This window comes from Pteropus alecto, unplaced genomic scaffold (genome assembly GCF_000325575.1).
Source record: "Pteropus alecto unplaced genomic scaffold, ASM32557v1 scaffold45, whole genome shotgun sequence".
In the NCBI taxonomy this organism is placed as follows: Eukaryota; Metazoa; Chordata; class Mammalia; order Chiroptera; family Pteropodidae; genus Pteropus; species Pteropus alecto.
The window spans coordinates 25,840,315-25,858,049 of NW_006442491.1; the positions used below are offsets into that span (position 1 = coordinate 25,840,315).

At 52.6% G+C, this 17,735-nt stretch overlaps 1 protein-coding gene across 3 annotated transcripts in view; it reads left to right on the plus strand.

Annotated features, from left to right (window-relative positions):
• The first annotated feature begins 6 nt into the window (after positions 1–6).
• Positions 7–17,735, plus strand: part of PLCG1 (phospholipase C gamma 1) — a 35,336-nt gene continuing 17,607 nt past the window's right edge. For all 3 annotated transcript variants that reach the window (XM_015596985.1, XM_025039712.1, XM_025039713.1), the window contains exon 1: positions 7–124. In XM_015596985.1, the coding sequence (XP_015452471.1) occupies positions 10–124 (115 nt within the window). In that variant the 5' untranslated portion in view covers positions 7–9. The remainder of the gene's footprint in view (positions 125–17,735) is intronic.

The following is a 17,735-nucleotide window of genomic DNA, read 5'->3' on the forward strand; positions in this document are numbered from 1 at the left end:
GGCACCGTCATGACTTTGTTCTACTCCAAGAAGTCGCAGCGGCCCGAACGGAAGACCTTCCAGGTCAAGCTGGAGACGCGGCAGATCACGTGGAGCCGTGGCGCCGACAAGATTGAAGGGGCCAGTAAGTGCGCCCCCTCCGCGGGGCCCGCTGCACGCACGGGGGCGGCGGGGATCCGCGCCTCGCTCCCGCGCGCCCTGGCCCGCAGGCGGAGCGACTTGGGCAAACTTTCCGGCCCTCCCCACACCCTCCGGGCCCCGCCCCCGCCTTGGCCCGGGTGGTCACCGGGGGCGGGGGGCATCCGGGTTCTCAGTCACCTGACAGAACACCCCCTCCCCCAGCTGGGGGGAGTGTTCTGGCGCTTTGCCCAGAGGCCTAAAAATCCTAGCGGATTGGAGACCAGCGGGGTAGTCATTGGATCCCCCACACCCCGGGAGTGGTGTCCGCGGAGGAGAGGGGCGCCAAAGCAGCGCCCCCTACCCAGCCCCTGAACCTGGGGCCAGACTAGATGGTCGCCGCCCACAACCTTTTTTCCAAAAAGAGCAGTTTTGGTGAAACTCTTTGGGCACTGAGGCTGGACTCTTACTTGCAAAGGAATCTTTGGGTTCTTTGAGTAGAACCTAGGCAGATGTTGGGGTAGGGCTGGTTTTGGAGCAGAGCCGGGCCTACTCATCTCTCTCTTGGGGAGGAGGAAGGTGGTCCTGTTTGTTTTGAAAAAGCCTGAGAGCAGTGGCTGCTTTTTCCCACTGCTGCTTTTGCCCTGAAGCTGAATTTTGGAGGTCTGTGTGGGTGGACAGACACCCAAAGCCAGGGCAGGGGCTCTTGAGAAAGGGCCAGTTTCCCCTTGCCTTTCGAAGCACGTTCTCAAAAACTTGGCCCCAGAAAGGCCAGCCTCAGTGCCTTGGAGTAAGGCACTCTTTATGAGTGGACAGCCAGTTTGGGATCTAGCCCTTTGTGTCTTGCGTCCTGTGGCTGCAGGGAACCGCAAGCAACTACTCTTGATTTCCTGCCTCTTTGCCCTCCCAGCCTGAGCCTCGCTGCTTTTTGTTTAGGGTTCAGTTGGGAGGAGGGAGTTGGGAGTTGAAAACCCCAGATCTGTCAGTGTTCTTCCACTTAGCATGTGCCTGTGCTGTGGCCGGATGGACACCTAGCTCTGTCCTCCATTCTCCTGCCTGCAAGGGTGAGATGATGTTTCTCAACCCCAGGCTGTGGGTTGCTTCCTGCAAAGACAAAACCCCCCCCCCCCCCGAGACAGGTGTTAGAGCCGGGCTCAGAACTAGGTCTATGTGGAGGAAGGCAGTCAGGAAGTGACACCCCAAGGGAAGGTCCCATGGCTTCCTTGGGCATGTTGTACATGTGCGTAGATAAGTGAGGAGATTGTGAGGAAAGAAGATCTTGTGGTGAGGCAGCCATCCTCAACTACAAACTCCAGATCTGGCATAGCCACTGAACTTAGAAATGGCATCTGCCTTCCTCCATGCCCCCATGGGCCCTGTCAGCCATTGGGAGAAAATGTTAGTGATTTGAGAGACTGGATTCCAAAGGGGAGGCAGGACAGACACTACAGAAAGCTGAGGTAGTCCTGGGAACATCACCCAGGTATCAGAGTCCAGGCACAGCCTCTTCATGGCTTCTGGGTGTTCCCTATGCCCTGCTGATTTGGTGGCACTGGCTGGAGGTTCCCAGATAGAGATCTCCTGAGTAACAGGCTACATTTCAAACCATGCATGTGACCAATAGACAGTAAGTGCAGCATAGTGGTTGAAGGCAGGCTGGATTTGAAGCCTGTGTGTTGTGTGTCCCCCAGTCACTTACTTACCTTCTCTGAGCCTTTTTCCTTATCTGTAAAATGGGAATGCTGTATCCACTATATATGGTTACTCAGTTTCAAATGAGAAAATTTGAATGTAAACATTTAAATGATGTAAAACTTTTATCGCAGTGCTTGACACATTATAAATGTTTAATAAATGTTAGCTGTTATTAATAATATAGATTGTGACTGCCCTCTTAGACTGTGACTGTTGTGGAGGTAGAGGGTGGCTGTAGGAGCGTGCGAGGGTGCAGGAAGGGAGAAGGATGAGAACCGACTTCACTTTTGACTTAGATTGCTACCCAGAAAAGGAGAGGAAATGGTTTGTTTTTTTTTTCCCCCAACCCATCTACTTACCCCACCACCTACCATGTAGAATAGTGTATGAAATAAGTATATGGAGATTTGCGCATCTGATGCCTGACTTTCTTGTTTGGAAGTTGGGGCTTGACTGAAGGAAGGAGTGTGGAGGGAAAGTCTGTCCACAGTGTTTCAGGTCTTTGGGGGATGGAGGAAGGAATGCAGAGGATCTGATGACCCCAACCCCCAAGAATGAGTTAGCCAGAATGGTGCATATTCAGTGATCTTACTAGGTAGCTGAGATTTGAAAGGCCTGGAACATAGATAAAAGGTATAGAAGGGGCTCTCGTCCTTTGATTTTGGAGGCCCAGATTGAAGGAGTCTGGGTAAAAAGGCTAGTGGATGCTTGTGGGGGTTCAGATTGTGCAAATGGAGTCCCCCACTGAAGCTGGTCCACTTCTTCCCATTCATGGGTATACCTTGTTGGTGAGTTATCCCTGCAGCCCTGCTCTGCAGGCTGTGTGTGAGGAAGGTTGGGCTGCCAGCTGGGTCCTTTGCCACCTGGCCTCTTGCCCAGGTGCCTCAGGTGTCTGGCCTTTTCCTTCTGGCCCTGCCAGGGTACCATACAGAGCCTGTAGCCTGGCCAGAGAGAGAGAGACACTTCTGCTACCCTCAGGGTGTCCGCAGCCCTGAGGGAGAGCTGGTGTTGTTCAGGGAAAGTGCACAGCACTATTGTGTAAGACCCGTTCTGGCCTGGCTTTGCCCTCTCACTTTACCACTTGTGAAGTGGGGCTGGCATCTGCTGATTGCTAGAGTCATAGTTTGGCTCAAAAGAGAGGTGGGGAAGTGCTTTGGTGCCAGTTGTCACATTGGTATGACAGGGACCAGGGTGATGTTTGGCCTTTTTTTTTTTTTTTTTTTCCTGCTACTAAAATAAGTGAATACAAAGCAATTACAGACTTCCTGCTCAGTGCTACAGAGGCTTTCATCATGTTTTCTTGGCTAATCCTCACAAGGGCCCTGAGGGGATGATCTAGAGTACCATCCCATTTTATAGATGAGGAAATAGAAATACAGGGAGTGAGTTATGCAACAGATGATAGTGCTGGTGTGGGACAGCCTCAGCTGGACCCAGCTCTCCAGTCAGTGGCTGGCTGGCCAATCCCAAGAGGCTCTAAGCCCGGAGTTGTACTGTGACTGAGCCGTGACTGTCTCCCTGTGACCTGTGTTGCTTTTCCAAGGAGAAACCCTTGTGCTCTGAGCGTACGTTACAGACAACCTCAGCCTCTCTAGGCTCTGGCACCACGTGTTTCCTTCTGGTGCCTTCTAGGGTAAGATGGTTCCGTTAAGGGTCATCGTTGGTAGGTGGCCCAGGTAGATGCTTCACGGGGGGCTCTGCATGACAGCCAAGCACATCTGTGGGGATTTTGGAGCCCGAGACTTTCGTCTTTGTTTCTTCTGTGGATACTCTTCTAGATGCTAGGCCTCCTTAGGTGGTAAATGAAAACAGATTGTTGCCTTCAGGGAAACTAAAACAGACAATGACAATTCCAAGTGGTACCCTTAATGACAAGGGGTATGGGAGTGGCAGAAAAAAGCAGATTTCCTGGACAGGCCGTCAGGCTCAGAAGAAGTGCTGTTAGGAGAGCTGTCTGGGGCTGTACCCCTGTGGCTGTCAGACTGGCGAGGACACAGACCATGAGTCCTGTTCTGAGGGTTAGGCCCAAGGTGCCTAAGGGCAGCAGGCCGGGTGTCATCAGGGGTTTCCTTTGTACTGGCTGGCTGCCCCCAGTGGGAAAGGGGCAAGAGCACGTGTCCGGATCTTCAGAGCCAGCCATCCCTGCCTGTGTGTTTCCTGTCTGACTGCAGTTTTTCCAGGGGAAGTTGGACCTCTTAGTGTTTCCTCAGCACCCCAGGCTTTCCCTGATGTGTGGGTTTCAGACCAGCCCCGCTAAGCTCCCCCATCCATCTGGGGCTCTCTCTTTCCTGTGAACCTAAGAAAGGGGCCTGCTGCACAGATAACTGGAGGAGCTGAGCACACCCAGCACTGGGGCCCCCAGTACCTCCTGCTTCTCCGTGTGTAGGTACACAGATGAGCAGGCTTGAGTCACTGGTTAGCAATCTAGGCCACTAGCCTTGTTTTGGGTAGCCCTTTGGAATGAGGGGCATTTATTTGTTCCATAAATATGTTTGAACACTCCCATTTGCCCACTGAGGGTTAAAAGATAAATAAGATGTCATTTGTGCCATAGAGGAATTCTCAGATCCTTGGAAGTGACAGATTTGGGAACATGTAATTATAATTCCATGTGTTACGGACTATGATAAAGGTCTGTACTGAGAGTGGTGAGTGCAAAGTAATGAGCCCTGTTTAACGGGGATTGAGAGGACAGAGCTAGGAGAGGCGAGCTGTGAGCTGGGCCTTGAATGACTGGGGAACTTGCCTGTACCCTGGCTGAGGCACAGGGGGTCACTGCAGGATTGAGAATGTGTTGGGTGTGGTAGAGATGAGGCTGGGGCTGGTTGGGGGCAGCTTAGGGAGAGCCATGGTGTGCTGTGCTCATGGGCTATACTTTGTCCTGTGGGCAGCGGTTGTCAGAAGAGGCTGCAATGAGACTGTCTTGCATGTTTGGGAGCGGTTGAGGAGAGAGACCCGGGAGCTACTGCCGCTTGCAGGAGAGAGCTGATCAGGGCAAGATGTCCTCGCTGCGGCAGGGCGGGTATGCACTGGCGGTGGAGGGATGGAGTTGGGTCTGGAGGGATGAGAGTGGAGCATAGTACAGTTGACCCTTGAACAACATGGGTTTGACCTGCACTTGTCCACTTACACTTGGGTTTTTTAACATAAATATACAATTGGCCCTCTATCCCGGGATTTCACATCTGCAGACTCAACCAACCACAGACTGAAAACAGTATTTTTGATCCACAGTTGGGAATCCGTGGATGCGAATCTGTGGATGCGAAGGGCTGACTATGCATTGTTCTATGCCAATTATATGAGGGACTTGAGCATCCCTGGATTTTGGTGTCTGTAGGATGCTGAGGGTCAACTGGAGAGTCAAAAGTTACGCATGGATTTTTGACTGCGCAGGGCAAGGTGGGGCTGTGCCCCATCATTGTTCAAGGGTCAACTGTAGCTTGGCATTTGGGCTCTGAACTCAGACTGCCTCCGTTAAAAATCCTGTCTGCATCTTGCTCTGACCTCGAGTATATGATTTTACTTCTGTAGGCTCCTCATCTACGAAAGGGAGATAATAACAAACTGCATTTGTCTTGTTTGTGAGGATTTGATGAGAATCTGTATAAAGCACTTCACATCGAGTGTGGCATGGCCTAAGTGATTCATGTGTAGGAGCTCCGACGAGGAGGAAGATGAGGATTAAGTTCCCCAGGAGGACCTGATAGTAGAAGGGAACAAACACCCCTGTTATGTGAGGGGTCCCATGCCTGGCTACCAAGCCTTTCGATTCAGAGACAAGGAGGCCCGCCCATCCTCCCTTGAAGCTCTCAGCAGCCCCGCTGTTGTGAGGATTGTTTACTGCTACTGACTTGCAGAATGACAGGGCACCTGGCTGGAAATAGCTGCTTTGGTATCATACAAAGGTATCAGATTGGCCTATTTCTAAGTGCCTAGCCCAGAGAAATGCTATCTGAGCACATTGGTGGGAGACCTCTGTCTTCCAGGAAGTATTTTAATGTCACCACCTCAGTGTGGCAGAGCCTGCCTCTGCCTCTGTTGTCACTGTCTGTGTCAGTCTCCATTAACTCAGGGCATTTCTTTCCATTCTGCTCTTTTCTCTGGGGCATAGTGGTTTCAGAGAAGCTAGAGATGGGTAATGTTGAAAGGCCTGACATTAGGGAATAGGAGACTTTTTTCCCCTCTCTGCTGCCTTTCTTAGAACTGGAGAAGTCGGTGGCGACTTTGAAGTGAGGCCTAGGAGAAACGGGGGTGGGTAAGAGGAGGGGAATCTTCTGGTCACTGCAGCCCAATTACCAACCCACTGCTGGAGGCCACTCTTCACCCTTGGCTCTGCCTAGAGAGCTTTGTTCAGAGAAGTGTGGAGCCCATATTTCCCTGGGGGGCAGTCTTTGAGAGCAGCATGGTAACAGGTGACAAAACTCTAGGCAGAGCAAAGGGTGAAGAGTGGCCTCCAGCAGTGGGTTGGTAATTGGGCTGCAGTGACAAGAGATTTGTGGCTAGAGTCAGTCAGATCTGGATTCAAGTCTCAGCTTGTCTTGTGACCTCGGGCAGGTTACTTTAACCTATCTGAAACTGACCTTCGGCTGTAAAAATCATTTTTTTCCTCACAGAGCCGTATATGTCAAAGGAGAGTAAGGTTTTATGTGAAAGTGCTCAGCACAGCATTTGGCACTTGTGGGCACTTAGTATTTGTTTCCTTTGCTTTCACCTAACGACAGAGCTCCAGTTCCACCACCAAGCTTGGTCATGACGGGTGCTACTCTCACAACCTGGGCTAGAAGTCGGTTGTTTCCTGCTTATTTCTTTGTTCCCTCCCTGAGTCTGTACACAGAGGCCTGGGGCATGAGAAAAATCCAGCATTTGAATAGTGCATTAAAGTTCACGGAGCATTTTCTCCTCTATTGTGTTGTTTGAGCTCCACCACAGCTCCGTTTATTGAGGGAGGGCAGGCGCGATTAGCCCTCTCGTAAAGGTGTGGAAACCAAGACCCTGAGAGTAAGGTCACAGCAGGTGCATGGCCAGGATCAAAACCTAGCATTTCTGATTTCCCACTACAATATTTCAGGTTTTTCTCCCATTCTGGAAAAAATGATGAGATGGACTGTTGTATAGGACCAGAGTTTATTTTTAACATGGACAGAGCTATCCGACGTCTACCCTTGCCCTCCAGCCAGCTGGGCGTGACCAGCTCAGGCTTCTGTCTGTGGACAAATTGGACTCGGTGCTTTCATCTAGATCCTCCACTGCCCTCGTCTTGCTACAGCACCCCCACTGAGATGCTTTCCCATGCTCCTTAGAGGTGGGGGACAGAGATGTCTCGTTCTGACCTGCTATTCTTGGCTCATAACAACTGCACCTGAGTCTCTACCAGGGAAATGGGAGGGAATCTGGGCTCCATGCTCTAGGTGCTCCATGGGCTTTTCCAGGACCCCTGCTGACAAGCTCACACACATGCCTTTACCCATGTCTTCCTTTGTTGGTCCCACATTTATTGTGGGCCTAGCTGCTGTGTGTTAGGCATGCTGAACTGGATGTGATTACTCCAGCTTCTGACTTGTTCACAGTGGCAGTGGATCTCTAGCCTGGTGTACTTTCCGTATCACCATTAGCTATCCTTGAAAAAGAAAAAACCCAGCTCTCTTGGGCTTCTGTGGCACACTGAACCAGCAAGATACCACTTGTCCTTCCCTGGCTTTGGACTCGCATTTGCTGATGTGCCAAGCACTGTGGAGTCCAGTAGTGAACATACAAGTTAAGGTATATGCATCCAGAAAGAACAGAAACAGCCAGGAAGAAAAAATAATTCCAGGGTCTGGGGAGTGCTGTGAAAGAAACAAGCCAGAGACGACTGTGTCAGGAGAGGCGAGGGTGTGCTGTGATAACGCACCACCCCAGATCTCAGTGGCTGACAGCAGCCGAGGTTCACTTCCCTCTTTTGCTACATGTGGTAAGTCTATGACAAGACACCACTGTCCCTGGAGTGTGGCCTCAGTAGCTCTGAGTCAGCTTTCTGGTACAGAGCCTGAACACTCTGGGTAGACATGGCTGGAGAGGGATTCGGAGAATGGAGGCTGGGGAGGAATGAATTTCTGTGACTTGGGCCAAGGTGCAATGAGGGTGGCTCTGCTGTTTTGGCAGAGTACACGGCTACCCATGTGGGTCAGGAGGCTGCTTTGGCTGGGGTCTTGTGTTAGAAAGCTGGTGTTAGACTTTGAGATATTATAGCTGTGCTCTTGCCTATCTTCGTACATTTGCCCCACCACAGTGCCCCTATTTGAGCTGCCCCTCAGTCTAGTCTATTGCGGCTACAGCTTCCTGCTGTCACCTCAGTGTTGAGCCTCTCATCACAGCTCCCTTGAGCTCCTTTGCTGGTGTGCTGGGGCCTCAGAGGGAGCGAGAGTACCCTCAGCTTCCAGAGGAGAGGGAGAGGTGTGAGAAGAGGGTGGTCCCTGAATACTCTGGGCTTGGGGGAGGGGCAGTAGGGAAGGTGGAGTTAGTTGCTTTGGAGGACACTGTGGGATGGGGCTCGGAGTCTGCTTGCATTCCTGGCTCTGCTCTTAGTGTTCTCCCTCCTTATAAGACTAGCTCCTTTCCTGGTGGTACTTGGCCAGCCCTTGAGAGGCTACAGAGGCTGCACAAGTACTAGCTCTCTCCCCACTCGTCACCTCCTAGGAACTGGGCCCATCCCGGGGAAGTGCGGAGGGCTCCTTTTTATAGCCCACATGTAGGCTTTGTGTATAGGCTCTGCTGCTTCCTTCCGGGCCCTTCCCGGTGTTGGCGGGTGGCCCTGGCTTCAGCAAGACTCAGGATGCAGAATAAACAGGGCGGGACTTTCTCTTGAAGAAGACTGGCATCTCTTTTGCTGAGCCCAGGCTTGGCACAGAGGAGGCTGGGGTTAGGAAGCAAGAAAAGGAGGTGGCCCAGTCCTGGATCCTGGGAAGCTTACGTACAATCTGTAGAAAACCATGAAAGCCCAGGGCTGGCAGGAGATACTTGTGCCTGAAGTGCCGTAGGCTGAGCCCGAGGGCCACATAGAATCAGCCTCCTTTCTGTAGCGCCCGTCCTGCCCCTGTGGGCTCCCTCCCCTACTGGCTGACACACCAGTGGTGTTGGTTAGAGGATCTGTGCAAAGGCTGTGTGAGGGGCCTGGGAGCAAGGCCTGGGCCTAGCGAAGAGTGGGCGGTTTGAGCAAAGCTCAGGCCCCGGCAGCGAACAACTGACCAGACTGGTGAGGAGTTGGGCCACAGCGAGTTTGACCACTTGTTTGTGTGAGATCTAATTCTAACTCAGTCGGGGTGGGCCGTTCACTTTGGAGTTGGCTTCCTGTTTTTTTCTTGGACACCTGGAGCAATGGCTGAGCTGAAGTGTCCTGAGGGAAGTGGTTGTTTAAGGGATGCCCCCAGGTCACAGTGTCCCTGGCTTGGCCTTGTGAGGGGAGTAGGGCATTGACAGACAACACTGGGACTCTGGTGGTGTGGGGGTGTGGTGGGGAAATTCTAATCCCATGGGATTGAGTGGTTTCAGCCCCAGGCCCAGAGAGTGTTCATAGAGTGACTAACCGTAGGAAGGAGGGGAGGGGTTGGCCACAGGCCTGAAGGGCTTCTCAGCCTCCTTGGGGGCAGGAGGTCAGCTGGGGGGTTGGGCAGCAACAAGGGCAGAGGCGATGGGTGCCTCTGAGGCTCTGCAGACCCCTTCTCCTTATTCCACCTGATAGTCCTCACCTGCTTGGAGGCAGTGCTCTTCTTCCTGCTCGTCACTTCTCTACCCATGGTAGTAATTGAGTGTAAGATGCCTCTTGTTGGTTCCTGGCAGACTGGCTTTCTTTGGGAGCTTTTAACATATCGACCGAGGAAGTTAGAAAAGAGCATATGTCACTTGGTCGGGGATTTTCCTCAGAGCCTCTTGAGGCCATCAGTGAAATACATAAGCATCCCCTCCAGTGAGAACAGAACGTCTGGTGCCCGGACTGCTCTCTCGAGGATGTCCTGGTCACTGGCCTGAGAACTGTCCCACACTGGAAGGGTGAGGCTCTGCCGGCTGAGGTGGGAGGTGGGGAGACTGCTCTCCTAGGATGTGTGCTGATGGAGGGTTTGGCCAGAAGCTGTCTGAAGAGGATAGAACTAGAATTCACATCAGGAAGGGAAGTCCCAAGGTAGTCATCCTTCTCAGTAGGGGAGGCCGTCTCTGAGAATCAGAGCTAGGCTTCCTGGGGAGGGAGGCAGTGAGCCGGTGAGTTCCCTATCACCTCAGAGCGAGGTCAGAGTCTAGACACGCACTGGGGCCTTGCCTTCCCAGGAAGCAAAAGGAGGACAAGGAGAGTGGCTTGGCATGGGCTGGCATGGCCCCAAGGGAGCGCAGCCAGATGCTGAGGAGAGGCCGGGCAAGGCAGCACTAAAATGAGAGAGGCTAGTCACGTGGCAGGAGAAGGTGTCTGAGCCAGCGTGCCCCTGACTTGATGACTCCCTTCGTACTTAGAACGTCTCCAACCTCCTGATCAACGTTGATTGATTCTTTTGGGGTTTAAAGGCTGTTCCCACAGTCTCTTCTCCCCACCCCCAACCCCCCTGGAGGGAGCAGGGCCCGTGGTGGCAGTCACATGGAAACCAAAGAGGCGGGAGCCAGGGTGGGGCTCACTGAGCCTCACAAGGGGAGGCTTCTGCCGTCTCCCCACTTCATTCCTATCACTCAGACCCCCAGTCAGGCCCCTTTGGTTTCCTCGGGGGGAGGAGGCCCCAGATTTTTCTTCCTTCTCCTAACACATCCCATTTCCTGCGAGACACTGGGACATTGAAGCTGACAGACGTGGTCCATGCCCTCAAGCAGCTTATACTCCATTGGAGAGTATTGACCATCAGTCAGAGGGCCTTCAGGTACACACACAGTTCCTACTCACCTGGGTGCTCAGTAAATACGGTTGTAACAAGGATTAGCTTGAGAACAGTGAAAGAAAAGGAGATGTGTTAAGATGATTCTAAAGTATTTGGTTTATGCACCTGTTTGGAGGTGTTGCTATTAGCTGACCAGAGAGGTGTGGCAAGATACCTGGGTTTTGGTGAGAGAAGACAATGTTTGGTTTTGAGGGGTTGATTTTGAGGTGTTTTTGAGGTGAATAGGCAGAGATGGCAAGTCGGCAGTTGGATAGAACGATCTGAAGCTTAGAGTTGAGGACTAAGCTAGAGCTGAGTTTGAATTATCTGTGTGATAGATAATTAAAGCCATGGGTGTGGATGACGCTGGCTAGGGAGAAAGTAGAACATCAGAAGAGGAGAGGACCTTGGCCTGGGTCTTGATGAAGGCCAGCATGTAATGAGATTAGGCCTAGAGCCCTAGGAGTAGCAGGAAAACCAGGAGAGCTTGTGAGGTAGAGTCAAGAGCAGGCATAGAGCGTCAGAGTGAATGCAGAGCATGGTCAACCATGTTGATTGCTCTGAGAGTCAGGAAAGAGAAGGATAGAAAAGTGACTTATGCTCAGTACTCTGGTTCTCCAGGTGGCCTGAAAATACTTGGGGGCAGGGAGAGAGATCACTGAGCCTTTGAGATCCTGGACAGCTCTGGGACACCTGCTAGGCCCTCAGCCTGTCTCCTGTAGCCGGGGCCTGGCAGACACAGGCCATCTAGAATTTGGGGAGCATCAACCTGCAGGGGAGGCAGAGGTCACACTGCATAGGACCTCTGCCCCAGAGGCGGACCCATGGGCTGCCGGTGGAGTCATCTTGGCTCAGGCAGGAAAACTGGGGCAAGTCCCTTCTCCTTGCTGCGACTTTCCCTTACTATGCTGTAGAAGGCAAGTGTAGGGCCCCCTTCCCTCATCTCTCATCCATGAAACTCTGAACAAACAGCCAGACTGTGGTATTGGTGCTTTGGCAACCAAACTGCTGCCCTCTACCTGCCGTGGGCAGGTTAGCCCTCCAGCTCTGCCTTTGGCAGAGCAGTCCGAGACTTTCCAAGTAGAACTGCTCACTTTCTCCATGTGCTCAGCGCCACAGATGTGCATCTGCCTGTTGTTCCACTCTTGGCGTGACCTCATAGTTATCTGCTCCCCCATCTGTTTCCTCCACCAGGCAGGGCCTTTCTCAGGGGCAGGAACTCCCATGCCTCATATTGATCTCCATTTAGCCAGGACCTAGCGCAGGGCCTGACGCGGAGTAGAAAGATGCCTAATTCGTGTTTGATCAGATGATGGACTGAATAAGCCTGCTAGACAGCTGCTCAGCATTCTCCCAGCTTCGAGTTCTCTGGGTGGAGCCTCCTTTCTCTTCCTTCCTTTGGGGCCTGGGCATGCCGTTCCCACCTCCAAAATGGGTGGGCTTAGTTTAATGTCCTGGGGAAGAGGGCTGCCTGCCTGGAAGGTGTGAAAGCTCGCTAAGACTGCCCTGCTTCTTCTCCGCATACCCATGTCAGGGATGGCAGCTGCTGTGGGGCCATTGCAGAGGGTCCCAGTTCTGCCTTGAACTACCATGTGACCATGAGAGGCCCTTGGAGCCTCTATTTCCTCATTGCTCCAAAGAAGAGATTCATCTGAAGTCTAGATGACTCATCACGTACTGGTGAGAATCCTTTACAGCTGTGACTTGAAGTAGTTAGTATGTAGGGGTGCAGGGTCCCATGTAGGAGGATCCACAGACCTCCATCCAGCTGACCGAATGACCTTTTCCTGTTTATCAAGGTGGAAGAGGGGCCGGATGCCGAGTCAGGTCTGGCTGCTCTTCTTGGTCAGGTGTTTGGGGAGCAGTGACTGATGAAACTCAAGCTGGGGGCAGATGCTGACCTCTGACCTCGGTTTACATGGACTCCAGGGTTTGGCTAGGGTCTCCCCGTATGCATCCTGGGAAGGGGCCCTGTTCTTACTCCCTTGCTGGTCTGGTTTGAAGGCAGCTGCTGGTACAGGAACCTTCCCTTTGCTGCAAGACTCTGTGACTCAGGGTCTTCAAGGCCGGATCTTTGTCTGTAAATGGAGGTAGATGGCCACCCACCAATCCATTTTCACCTTCCTCTGGTGGAAGCTGGAGCTGCTCCTGTTTCTGTTAGGAGGTAGGAGGGGGAAGGTTCTCGCCTCAGAACAGAGAGGAATGTGTGGAGTGGGGAACTTTCACTCTTTGCAGAGGCCTTGGGCAGTAGGTAGCCAACGTGGAAACTGTTGGCCATCCCTTGGCCTGGCTCCTGGTGCATCAGGTTTCTTTCCCACCTGTGCCCAGGTTCTGTGTCTCCTCTTTGGCCACCTCCATCCTTCGCTTTCAGAGCCGTGAAGAAGGCTCTGTTGAAGCTGTGTGTTCCTGGCTTGGACAGGTGCCCTGGGGTACAGAACCCCTTCACTTCTGGCTCCCTGGGAAGTGGGCTCTGGGGCACAGTGACTGCCCTACCCTGCGGAACTGTGCAGGAACCTTCGTGTGTGGGGGTGGCAGAGATGCGGGGCTGGGAATTGGCCGGATAGCATTCGCTTCCCCTTGAGGCTTCCTTTCTCCATCTCCGCATCCTCTGGGGGAGAAGGCTTAGCTCCATTTGTGTTCCCTCGGGCCCTGGGCGTGTAGTTTCTTTGGAGGGTGATGAAGTGGTTGGCTGACTTGAAAGGTGGTGGGGACGGGGAATGGCCCATCTGTTTGCGCAGGCTGTGCGTGGAGAGGGTAGTTGATGAGAAATTGTTTCTGGGAAGAGCCACACACCTCTCCTGACCCCTGAAACCTGCTCTTCTGAATCTCCTGGTGGCCTTGGCTTAGCGCCACGCAGTGCGAGGTACTCAGGGAGCCCTGCCTCTTCTTTTCTGTCTTCCCCAAAGCTCCATTAGCTTCCCGTGGTTCCCACTGGCTACAGGAACATTTGTGCCAGGACTGCCCACTGTTTTCAGATTGCACTGGTCTCCAGGGGCCACATTCCCCTCCCCTCCCCAAGCTGTGCTTGGTGCTTTTTTCTTTCCCCGTAGTCACCTTACTGACCACTGTGTTTGTGTATTTGTTGTAGCTCCTCTGCATTCGTCCCGCTGCACCACCTCTTCTTCTGTCTCTCATACCGTCTTTGAGCACAGCACCTCTGGGCCTGCTGCCTCTTTCAGATAAATAGCTCAGGAGTCTAACTCTCACGTGTTCATTCCTGTTGCTAAGCGCTCTGTAAACATTTTGAGGCCTCCCCAGGACCTGGGTTTGGGGAATGGAGAGAAGAGTCCAAAGTGTTGTCTTCCTTGGGGAGCTCACAGGCCAATGGCCTAGACACCAGGAAGTACTAGGTGGCGTGACAAGAGTCATGGAGCACGAAGTGTGCCACTGGACTGGGCCTGGTGGAGAGTTAAGTGAGAAGGCGTGTCTGGCACACTGAAGGTAGGAAGGTAGGAAGGAGGTAGGAAGGAGGGCTGGGAGCCATTGTGGGGCTGGGATCTGTGAGTCTCGTCTTGATTGCACTTGGACCCTTTTGAGGAGGGCTGGGCATCCCCACCTTCCTCCCGTGCCCACTGCAGGGCTGTGCACACAGGCTTGCACATATCCTGGGGGTTTGCATCCCACAGGTGGGAATACCGAAAACTCCCAGACAGAAGGGACCTGTCTGGGTAATATTCATTTACCTCTCTCAGGCTGTCTAGATTTTGAAAAGACCTTTTATATTTATCATGAGTTGCAGTTTTTTTAAGTTGCAAAATGTATTTACATGCATTTTATGTAAATAGTTCCTATTGTCCTTCACATCAGTCAACTTAACAATTACTTTACTTTGTAAAGAGAAAACCCTTTTAGAGAAATATTTTAGTAAATGCAGGTTTCACATCCAGAAGTCTGTGTGTGATATGTGCCATTTTCTTCTTTTTTGTTGTTGTGGTGGTGATGGTTTTCTTGACTGGATATCTTGTTTTGGGGGGTTTTAATGTTCAGTATGTCCTCCCATCCCTTTCTGGTAAAATTCAGTTTTGTGTCTTAACTGATTGACATCTCACATTAGCCCAGTGAAGGAGGTGCCAGGAGCGGTAATGAGCAAAGTGAGACTCAAAGGTGGTGCCTCCTTGCCCACCTTGCCCACCTTGCCCACCTTGCCCGTGCTTTTGCTCACGATTCTTCACCATGTGTCTTCCTTGCCTGATGAGCGGTTGATGGGCCAGTCATTGTGGGGCCATGTGGAAAGTGGCTTCTTCGAAGGCAAGGGATGCGAGGACACAGCTTTCTGACCAAGAAACTTAGGTCTAATTTAGGGTCTTGGATTTGATGCTTGGGCTCCTCCCATTCTTAGGGCCCACTCTGGTAGGGTAAAGCCATATTTCTACCCCCTTGGAGCAGGGTTGGCTGCCTCTCTTTGGCTGAAATATTCTTGGTGCCCTATTCTTGCTACCCCTCTCTTCTCTGGGCTTTTTGTTGTCCTTGGGCTCTACATGGTTGACAGGAATGCTGCTCCATGCACATCCCTGTAGTAGCCATCCCGAAACACTGGGCAGGGGAAGGCGGGTGGGGCCTTGTGACTTGGCCTGATGTCTGGGAGGGAGTATGGGGAGCAGGATTCCAAGACAGGAAGCAGCCCTACCTTCAGAGGGGCTGAGCACAGGCTCGTCTTCTGTGCTCTTTATCCTCTCCCCCTTCCCAGGCTCCAGACTGGCTGCTTGCCATTTAGCTTGTCCCCTTCATGGCACCCCCTCAGGACAGTGGGTGCTGTCATAGGGGTGGAGGCAAGTTCTAAGCTGTCCCTGAGAGTAGCAGTACCCTTTGCTGCTGTCTAGTTGTATAGCTCCCAGAGTGCTTTGGGTCAGTTCTGTGGCTCAGATAAAGAAAAGAGCTCTTAAAGAGAAGGTGACCGCCATTACTGGTATGTCTGGAAGGCAGTTGCTCTCCAGGTCTGCATGACCTGGGCACTCTGCTCTGAGTAACTGGTCGTCTCTAGTCTTTGTGGTCGCTGGCAAGGAGTCTGTCTCTGGGCCAAGAGAAAGGAGGGTCTCCCTGCCTAGTCATAGAAGCAGATCAGTCTTGTGGCATTCTGTGTCAGTGCTTAGAGCCGGCCCCTGCCGCCGGGCAGCGAGCCCATTTTCTTCTGCATAAAGACCACAACAAAAACCAATCCAAGGTTGGGGGTGGTCAGGGCAGGCCAAGGCTGACTCCCATGTGGCTGTCTTTGCGTAGTTGTCCGCATGTGAAGGGTTTTTGGCAGGCCCATCCCCACTGCAGCCTTTTCTTTGTTCACGACCTACCAGAGAAGAAAGCTGACTTGCCCAAGACCCGAGTTACATGTGGGGAAACAGGATTTGAAACTTGGTCTTTGTGATTTCAGATCTGTTAGTCTCTGTTTTGATATCAAGCTGTATGCAAGATGATGGGGTGCTGTGGCTGCAACACGCACTGATCTGAACTCAGAGCCTCAGAAATCCCGCTCCCCCACTGTGTCCCATCCCTGCCAGACCTCATTCTGAGCTAGGGAAGTGGCTTCTTGGATTCTTTTCCTTGGGCTGAGATAGCTGTGGCCTGGCTTTAACTCTCCTAAGTATGGGTTTGCCCCCAGCGAAGCCCTGGTAGATGGCCACAGTTGCCCCCCCTTACTGCTGGCTTATATAGGACCAGTGTTGATGGCGCTAGGCACACAGGCAGGGGCAGGCTCCTGCAGACTTCACAGGGACCAGTGGTCCTTGGCTGCAGTCCTGTGAGATAGAAAGAATTCCCAGTGTCCTGATGGGGAAACTGAGGCCAAAAGAGGCAGGGACTGCCCAGGGCCACACAGCTAGAAGGTAAGACTTCTGTGGTACTTATCTGCTAGCTAGGCCTGGGCAGCCTTCAGGAAGGCGATGGTCAGCCCGGCTTCCTGAAGGAACGTGAGGAGGCAAATTACCACCAAGGCCCCGAGGCTTCTGCCTGGGGCATCAGTCAGCCTGGCCTGGAGCCGCTCTTGCCATCCTGGTTGGTCCCTGTCTTGGGTGGGAACTTATTCTGCCTCCAGCCTGGTCTCAGTAGAAATGTGCCCAGGAACACATGCCAGAGGTTCACCTAGGGCCTGCTGGCAGTGTGTCGTACATGCGTGCATGCGCACACGTGCGGAGTGGCTGCATGTGGCCTGGCAGCAGGCTTCGTACTCACCTTCCCGCTGCCTGCTGGGTGGTAGTCATATTGTGGACTACCTCTCATGACGGGGAGGGAGGGCAGCTGAGAAGAAGGGCCCAGGCCGTGGACCACGAAGGCCTTGGCCGATGTGCATTTGTGTGTGTGAGGTGGTGTGCCTGTGTGAGAGATGTGGGAGGATGACAGCAGCTCTGTACCGGAAAAGCATGTTGGTTTCTGTTTCAAAGGGCAGAGTTTGTGGTTATTCTGCAGTTTCTCGTCTGGGCATTTCCCCTGTTCAGCTCCTCCTTTCATCCTTGGAAACTGTGTCTTTCTAGGCTGGGCCTTTGTGACTCAGTTTCCTCCATTCCTGTTTCTACCTGAGTACAACTCCTCATTTTTAAAACTCCACTCTCATTTTGTTGCCCCTCCCCGTACCTGTGTGCCTGCCTTTTTCACTTGTTCATTCAGACATTGAGCAAGAACTGGAAGGGCCCTCCCTGGCCTAGGGGGAGATGAGGCATACCCTTGACACCTGGCCACTAGACATCAATGACTACTATGACTACTGCACATGAGAGCTTCCAAGTTGGGTCATTGGTGGAACTGGAGTCCAGGATGTAGATGGTCCACAGCTGGGAACAAAGACAAAGTAGGGGACAGGGAGTACTTGCTATTCTTGCCATTGGTCCAGCTTAGTTTGAATGTAGCAGAGAAGATGGGAGGACAGAAGTTGGGAAGGTAAATCACTGAGCCCCATCACAAAGAGCCTGGAAGGCCAGAAAAGGAACATTCTCCTAAGTGAGCAACGTGGGCAGGGATCAGAGCAATGTTCTCTAAAGATCCAGAAGACTCAGGAAGGATGGCTGATTGGTGAGGAGAACTGGGGGCCAGGGCAGCGGGCAGGAAAGTCAGGGCTCTCAGCTG